The sequence below is a fragment of the Primulina tabacum genome, unplaced genomic scaffold, assembly GCF_025594145.1.
Source record: "Primulina tabacum isolate GXHZ01 unplaced genomic scaffold, ASM2559414v2 Contig437, whole genome shotgun sequence".
NCBI lineage: Eukaryota > Viridiplantae > Streptophyta > Magnoliopsida > Lamiales > Gesneriaceae > Primulina > Primulina tabacum.
Genome location: NW_027459749.1, coordinates 72,175 through 80,995, shown reverse-complemented (window position 1 = coordinate 80,995; position 8,821 = coordinate 72,175). Strand labels below are relative to the sequence as shown.

At 48.3% G+C, this 8,821-nt stretch overlaps 1 protein-coding gene across 1 annotated transcript; it reads left to right on the top strand.

The window, feature by feature from the left end:
* The first annotated feature begins 449 nt into the window (after positions 1-449).
* LOC142534252 (uncharacterized) lies at positions 450-5,163 on the top strand. The gene is made up of 8 exons (XM_075641190.1): positions 450-851; positions 963-1,733; positions 1,833-2,069; positions 2,180-2,234; positions 2,281-3,489; positions 3,581-3,686; positions 3,750-4,152; positions 4,717-5,163. The coding sequence occupies exons 1-8, from the start codon at positions 450-452 to the stop codon at positions 5,161-5,163; spliced, it is 3,630 nt and encodes a 1,209-aa protein (XP_075497305.1).
* The last annotated feature ends 3,658 nt before the right edge of the window (positions 5,164-8,821 follow it).

Below are 8,821 nucleotides of genomic sequence, written 5' to 3'. Positions count from 1 at the left end.
TCTGGAAAGGATCCTTTGGAGTCTGTTCTTGTTGAGGGTGTGATCCTCAGTGATGAGGTTATTGATGGAGGGTTACAGTTGGATGATTGTGTGGATGGTATTGGGGTCCCGTCTACTAGTGAGTTGCCTGTGTTTGGCTCTCTGGGGCCTTGTACTTTGAATCACAGTAGTCATTCCATCCCCTCTGTTCCTTTGTCTCCTGATGATGCTTCCTCTACGGTAGAGGAATTGGTTGCTAGACAGGGTCCTTCTGTCAGTGAGCTGGTCTTCCGGCTGGAATCTGCTGGAGATACTGATCAGGAATTCGATCGGCATTATGAGTCGGGTGATGGCTGTAGGTCTGAAGGTCGTATTCTGGATGCTGATATGGGGGATATTAAGAAAAGGAAGGAGAATGCTTTTCATAGGTCGCGTAAAAAGCGACAGGGCGGTTCTGGTGCCCATTCTCCATGAATTTTCTCATATGGAATGTCAGGGGGCTCCGGAGCTCGGAGTCTCAACAAAGGCTACATGCCCACGTTAAAGATAAGAGAGTCAAGATCTTGGCTATTTTGGAACCCATGATTGATCTGGATGTTCGTTTTATGACTCGTCGTTTTGGTTTTTCTCGAGTTATATCGAACTCCTCGGGTCATATCTGGGTTTTCTTTGCTGAGGATGTCATGGTTGAGTGTCTTTTTGATCACACTCAATTCCTTCACTTCCGGGTTTCTGCTACTTTTTTGCCGACCACTGTCTTTTGTTCCTTTGTTTATGCTAAGTGTGACTACATTGAGCGCAGACAGCTTTGGAATTCTTTGCTTCAGGTTAAGCCTGCTCAGGGTCCTTGGCTTGTTGGTGGCGACTTTAATGTAGTCAGGAATTCGTCGGAGTGTTTGGGTTCTTCTGGTGGGCGGTTGCTTCCCATGGCAGAATTTAATCACTTTATTTTGGATTCTGGGTTAGTAGATGCTGGTTTTGAGGGGTCTTCGTTCACGTGGACGAACAAGACCATTTGGAAGCGTCTTGATCGGGTTTTTGTGTCTGTTGATTGGGGTGACCATTTTCATTCTATTCGTGTGGAGCACCTCATTCGTACGGTCTCTGACCATTGTCCTCCTTTTGTGTCAGTCCCGGTCTTTGCTAGTGGGCCGAGTTCTTTTCGCTTTCAGAGCATGTGGCTCAGGCACCATGGTTTTTTGCAGACGGTGAGGCTTAATTGGAATTTACCGTGTCATTTGAACGGTATGCCCCGTCTTTTTGTGAAGTTGAAGCGCCTCAAAAGCCATCTGAAGTGGTGGAATAAGAGTGTTTTTGGTGATCTTTTTGCCAAACTTGCTGAGGCGGAGCAGGCTGTCCGGATTGCTGAGGCAGATTGCGAGGCTGCTCCTTCGGATTTGCATTGGACTAGTTTGTCCAATTGCAATGCAGATCTTGCTAGGGTTACCGCCATGGAGGCGGATTTTTGGCGGCAAAAAGCCGCTTGTAGGTGGTTAGAGGATGGTGAGAGGAACACCAAACTCTTCCACAATATGGTCAAGAAAAAAAGGGTGGCTAATAAAATCTTTCGTATTTGGGATAATGGCTCTTGCATTACTTCCCCTGAGCTTATTCAGCAGTCTGGGGCCGCCTTTTTTCAAAACCTGCTTACTGGGGATCCTTTTGTGCTTTCTTGCCCGGATTTTTCTGATTTCCCCTTGGTGATCTCGGATTTGGAGAACGCAAATATTGCTGCCCCTCCTTCTTTGGAGGAGGTGCGGGCGACTGTTTTCTTCATTCACCGTGATAGTGTGGCGGGGCCTGATGGATTCTCTTCGGCCTTCTTTCAGCATTGCTGGGAGATTGTCCATCAGGATGTTTTTGATGCGGTCCTGGATTTCTTTCGGGGTAGTCCCTTGCCACAGGGGTTTACTGCCACCACGATCACATTGATTCCCAAAGTCATGGGAGCTCAGGCTTGGTCGGACTTTCGTCCTATCAGCTTGTGTAATGTGACTAATAAGATAATTTCCAAACTTTTATATTCTCGGCTGAAGGAGGTGGCGGAGAGGCTGGTTTCGTGGAATCAGAGTGGCTTTGTTCCAGGGCGGGTGATTTCGGATAATATCCTCCTTGCTCAAGAGCTCACTCATAGTCTTTCTCTCCCCACCCGTGGTGGCAATGTTATTTTGAAACTGGATATGGCTAAAGCTTATGATAGGGTCCAATGGTCTTTTCTGTTGGATGTCTTGAGGCATTATGGCTTTTCAGAGCAGGTAGTGTCGATGATATCTGCCTGCATTTCTCATTGCCAATTTTCAGTTAATATCAATGGTTCACTCACTGGATTCTTTGGATCCACTAGGGGTCTCCGGCAGGGCGACCCTTTGTCCCCACTTCTTTTCATTTTGGGGGCAGAGTACCTTTCGCGTGGTCTTGATCGTCTTTATCGTCAGTATCCTGCGATTAGGTACCGATCTGGTTGTGATCTCCTTCTTTCCCACCTGGCCTATGCTGATGATATCATTATTTTTGCCAATGGTGGGACTCGTGAGATGAACAGTCTCATGGATTTTTTGCATCACTATGAAAACTGCTCGGGGCAGTTGGTGAATGCAGTTAAGAGTGTCATTATTTTGCCTCCGAGGTGTTCTGGTCGTACTCGTTCCCGTCTCCTTCGTATCACTGGGTTTGGGGAGGGTTGTTTTCCTATCAAATACCTTGGAGTTCCTTTGTTTCGTGGGAATAGAGTTTGCTCTCTTTTTGATCCCCTTGTGCAGATGGTGAGTAAGAAGTTGGAGGGTTGGGAGCTTAAAACTCTTTCCCCGGGGAGCCGTATGACTCTCCTTAGGAGTGTCCTCCTTTCGGTTCCCATTTACATGTTCCAGGTAGTCCAGCCACCTCTGGCAGTTATGGAGAGGCTTGAGAATGTTTTCAATGGTTTCCTGTGGGGATCCAGATCCTTGGATAAGAAATGGCATTGGGCGAGGTGGTCTCGTGCATGTCTTCCTGTCTCTGAAGGGGGTCTTGGATTTCGCAGGCTCAAAGATATTGTGGATAGCTTCTCCATTAAATTATGGTTTCGTTTTCGTCAAGGTTCATCCCTATGGGCCAAATTCATGATGAGAAAATACTGCCAGTTGGTGCATCCAGCTTATGTTTCATCTGCTGGGTTCATTTCTCCCACTTGGCGTCGTTTGCTTAAGATTAGGGCTCGTGCTGAATCTGGCATTCGATGGAGAATTGGGGTGGGAGATGTTGCTTTTTGGGATGACATCTGGTGTGGGGATGTTCCCTTGTCTAGTCAGGTCCTGCTTAGGGGGGATCGGGGTGTCCGTGTTTCTCACTTTCTTTCAGATGGGGCTTGGGATTTTGACCTTCTCTGCTCAGTTGTCCCACCCTCTGTTGCTGAGACTATTACTCTGATCCCTATTGCATCGGGGGAGCCCGATTCGGCTATTTGGGTGCATAGTTCTGACGGTGTTTTTTTCGCTGAAATCCGCATGGGAGCTTGTCCGCTTGAGAGACCAAGTTTCTGATATCTTCACTCCTTGCTGGGGCAGTTGGCTGAGGCCTACTATGTCTTTCTTCCTCTGGAGGTTTTGGCATCAATGGCTTCCAGTTGACGATGTGCTCCAGCGTCGTGGTTTCGAGCTGGCGTCTAAATGTCAGTGTTGTGAGATGCCTGAGACATTCACGCACATTTTCATTGATAGCCCTCTTGCCAGGTCTGTATGACATTACTTTGGGGCTGTTTTTCATGTCCGTATTCCCCTTACCAGTGATTTCAGACTCTTCCTCAGTGCTTGGAAGAGGCATCCGGGGTGGACTCCTAGGGGCCACGTGAAGGAGTTTTTGCCTTTCATTGTTTTATGGTTTCTCTGGACGGCTCGTAACGATGCGAAACACCGTCATTTGCACATTTCCGCGGAGACTGTTAAGTCTCAGATTTTGTCTTATTTGCGCCTCGCTCACGCTGCGTCTACTGTTAAGCCCATGCACTGGCGGGGTGTTTTGCAGGCTGCGAGGGCTATGGGGATTTTTGTTCAGTTGCGTAGGGCTCGTAAACTGACGATTGTTCGTTGGTTGCGGCCGCCGTTCGGGTGTTTTAAATTGAATGTAGATGGGAGTTCGAGAGGTAGTCCTGGGGACTCTACTGTTGGTGGGGTTGTTCGTGACTCTTCTGGGCATGTGGTGGTTTCTTTCAGTGAGTTCATTGGAGTTGGGACCAATGTCCGGGCAGAATTATGGGCTATTTGGAGGGGTCTTCTCATTTCTTCTGATCTTCATCTCTTCCCTCTTTGGATTGAGACTGACTCTTGGATTTCCATTCTTTTACTTCGTTCTCGTCGGTGCTGCTGGGATCTTGAACATTTTGTTACACGGATTCTTTTGTTGATGAGGGGGCGATCTGTTCATTTATCGCATATCTACCGGGAAGGGAATTATGTGGCGGATGCCTTGGCGGCGAGGGCTCATACTTTTAGGCAGTACACCTTAGAGTTAGGTCCTTCCCTACCTCCAGACATCTCCACCCTTGCTAGATCTGATCATTCTGGGCTTCCATACCTCAGAAACAGATCCTCTTAGCCATTTGCAGCCCCTTCTTCTTTTTTGGATCTCTTTCTTTATGGTCTCTGGCTCTATATCTATTTATATCTATATACATATATATATATATATATATATATTTTATTGCAGGTTAGTGTACTTGGAGGTTGTTTTTCACTTCCGTATGGTCTGTGCAAGTGGGTCCAGACACTTGCACATGATGTGTGTATTCTTGTTTGTTCTGAGTGGGTCTCTGCCCTATTTCTGTTGGTGCTTTCCTTTGGCACATTCATGGTTCCTGGAGGGCGTTTACTGCTGGTTCTCCTTGGCCGCCGTATCAGTTATTGTAGAGGTGTTTGCTGGATGTCATGGTGGATTCATGGGGTGCTTTCTAAAGGATCCTCTGCTTCTTATGACATGTTCGTCAGACTCCTACTTCATGGGATCGAGATCTCTGCTCTTTTGATTCAGATGCTAGATATCTTTTGTTCTGGCGGGATTGCGATCTATATATTACTCTGTGATCGCCATTATTGGACTCTCCAGGATGATAGCTCCGGGATGAGAGCTTTTGCATGGACTCTGCGATCATCTCGCCATTATCATTTTGTCTTCCTCAGCATGCGGTTCATAGCGCTTCTCCTTTTTTATTAGTTGTTGCCGCTTATTTGGTAGTCTTCTAGGGTTCGTTTTGCTTTTGTAATTCCTTCCCTAGGTTGCTTTGTATTTATGTTTCTACTGCTTTAGCCTTTTTGAGGAGGTTATGGTTTTATCCACCTCCCCTTTTAGGTTTTTTTTTTTCTGTATTCTGTATTTTGTTACTGTTTATTTTGTGGATATATACAGGTAGGGGTCTGCCTAACCCCCCCGCATCCGGCGGTGTTTTCCGGAAAAAAAAAAAAAAAAAAAAACCCTAAACCCTAAACCCTAAACCCTAAACCCTAAACCCTAAACCCGAAACCCTAAACCCGAAACCCTAAACCCCAAACCCCAAACCCCAAACCCCAAACCCAAAACCCAAACCCAAAACCCAAACCCAAAACCCTAAACCCTAAACCCTAACCAAAACCAGACCCCAGAAATGCTCTCAAAAATCACACACTAAAAGCGTGAGAAAAAACACACCACCTTTGTTACTATTCACGTCCAATTGCCACCATGCTACCGCCGCCGGATCCCGGCCGGCCACCTCCCTCACTTGAACCACCATCCTCCGGCGACCCTACCAGCAAAATCTTAGCTCAAACGGATTCCGGCAGCCCGCTCATTTTCGCGACTGAAAAAACACCTTTGATTGTTCTTGCTTCGTCGGCGCCGGCCGTCACTCCTCTCGGCGTCAGACATAGTCCAATAGACTCGCCTCTTCCTGGTGAAGCTTTTGCCACACCTCCGCGACTTCCTTCCTCCGCCGGTGAAGAGATTTCTCCGTTTTCATCTTCGCCGGCACTGTTCACTGCCCAGGCGCAGTGTTTTTCTCAAATTCCGGCCGACTCCGGCCACCTCTGTGATAAAGAACTCCCGATCTGGAATCCCCACTCTGAGACGAAGACAATGGCACCGGAATCCGCTCCAATGGTGTTCGCATCCGTCGGCAATTTCAGATCTAAGAATGTTCTGGCGGACGGCTTGCACGCGTCATCTTCGTTTTCTAATTCCGGCGCCGTCCCGGCGTCTTTTGTCAATCAAACTTCCAGTGTTCTTCGTCCAGCCATGGGTAAGACATCTGTAGTCTCAATTTGTGATAATTCCATCGTCGCCGGAAACGCCCAAATTTCGATTTCGTCTCAATTTCCGGCTACTGTTCCCTCTGATTTGACCCCTCCGTCGTCCGGTTCTGCTCCGGCTGGTACCGGTTCTGTGTTCATCACGCCGGCGCCGTTTCACGGTGGTACTTTGGTAGGAAAGTCAACCGGAAAGTCAACAGTCAACATTTCGAAGTCAAACCCGCGAGCTCGGCCAGTCAGATCTACTATTCCAGGTACTTCTTCGGGTTTTTCTGGTCCTTTTGCTACAGTTACCCCTCCACTGTCATTTCGTGAAGTTTTGGCCCCGTCGTCCTCTCGGACGACCAAGAACAGTTTCGAAGATGTTCTTGGGTCGATGGATGAGATGCCCGCACCGTCATTTAAGGACGGTAAGCCGGGCATTCACTTCTCGGATGAGATCATCTCATCTTTATCTGCACCATTTAAGTTTGCTTTGGTCGGTAAAATTTCTGGCAACCGATCGATTGTGCCCAATCATGCGATATCTACGGCTTTTGCCAATTTCGGGTTTACGAGACCGTATACCTTGAAATTCTTGCCACGGGGATTCCTTGTGATTGTACTCTCTTGTGAGGAGGACTATGCCTGTCTCTGGATTAGAGGCAGTCTGTTTATTGGTCCATTGGGTATCAGACTCTCCAAGTGGACCCCGGAGTTCAATTTCCAGGCGGAGTCTCCACTTGCCCCGGTTTGGGTCCGACTTCCGGAGTTACCACTCCATCTTTATGACAAGAAGAGCCTTTGTGCTCTTGCGAAGCTTTTGGGCACTCCCATTAAGATTGATGATCATACAGCCGATGGGACTCGGGGGGCATTTGCTCGCATTTGTGTGGAGATCAATGTATTGGAGCCCCCTGTCCAATCCATCTGGGTGTCCTGGGGTGATCATTTACAGGAGATAGAGGTCGTATATGAGAAGATCCCAGCTTATTGTACTGATTGCAAGATGTTGGGGCATGCGACCACTGTTTTTTATTCACATGGAAAGAATCCCCGTCCAGTCCGGACCAGGCCTGCTGGTACTGTTCCTCCGACTCAGGCAGATACTGTGGGCAAGACACACCAGGAGGGTGTGGCCACTGAGGTTGTTCAGGGTCCTCTGGACCCGAATCCTGAGCAGTTTGTTGGCCCCAGGCGTAGGAGGAGGAGGCGGGCTGCTCCTCGTGTCCCTTCTTTGAGGGCTCCTCCTGCTGGGCATGTAGTCCCGGTGGGCACTTCGAACGCTTTTGATGTCTTGTCACCTTGGCAGGCGGAGGCGGAGCGAGGTAGTGATTACATGGTTGTTGGAGACAGTCCTGATGTTGTTATTCCCTTAGGGGATGTGGATGCTGCTTTACCTGGTGATGCTCCCTTGGAGCAGATTTCTCCAGTGGATGTTGGTCTTGTTTGTTCGGGCACATCCACCTTTGAGATTCTCCCTTCGGGCTCGGTTGGTGTGCCTGCTCAGTCTACTGATCAGGTCTTTGAAGATGAGGAGTCTATTCCTTTTCAGAATTGTACGGATGAGCTGGGCTCTCCGAAAGTTGGGGTGGCTACGTTGTTTGCTGATTCTGTTATCTGTTTCGAGAATCATAGTAGCCATTCGATTCCTTCCCTTCCTGCTTCTCCGGAGGTTTCCTCCATGGTGGAGGAACTGTTTGCTAGACAGGTGCCCCCTGTTTCTTAATTCGTTGCCAGACAGGTGTCTGAGGAGGACCCCGGCACAGGGTTTGATCGACACTCCGCGTCTGGTGTTCCAGACATTGGCATGTCTGAGGTGAAGAAGAGGAAGGTGGACGATCTTGAGGATTCGTCCAAGAGGCGACAGGGTGATCCTGATGCCCATTCTTTATGAATTTCATGATCTGGAATATCAGGGGACTTCGGAATTCGGAGTCCCAGCAGAGGCTGCATGCCTTTGTGAAAGAGAAACAGGTTAAGGTTCTGGCTATTTTGGAGCCGATGATTGAGTTGGACCAGAGATTCATGATTCGCCGTTTGGGCTTTTCTAGAGTCATTTCGAATCTTTCTGGTCATATCTGGGCGTTTTTTACTGCTGATGTGAGGGCTGAGTGTGTTTTTGATCATGCTCAGTTTCTGCACATCAAGGTCTCTGCTCCTTTTTTGCCGACTGAGTTTTTCTGCTCTTTTGTTTATGCCAGCTGCGACTACATTGAGCGTAGAAATCTTTGGGCTTCCCTTCTTCAGGTTAAGCCTGCTCTGGGTCCATGGCTGGTTGGGGGCGATTTTAATGTCGTCAGAGATGCTTCTGAGTGTTTGGGCACCCGTGGTGGTAGGCTTCTACCCATGGAGGAGTTCAACACTTTCATTTTAAATTCTGGTCTGGTTGATGCTGGCTATGAGGGGTCTTCGTTCACTTGGACGAATAAGACCATTTGGAAGCGGTTGGACAGGGTTATGGTTTCCGTTGATTGGGGGGATCATTTCAGCTCCATTCGAGTTGAACATCTTGCCCGTACTGTTTCTGATCACTGTCCGCTTTTGGTTACCGCTCCAGTTTTTGCCCGTGGGCCGAGTTCGTTTCGCTTTCAGCGTATGTGGCTTCG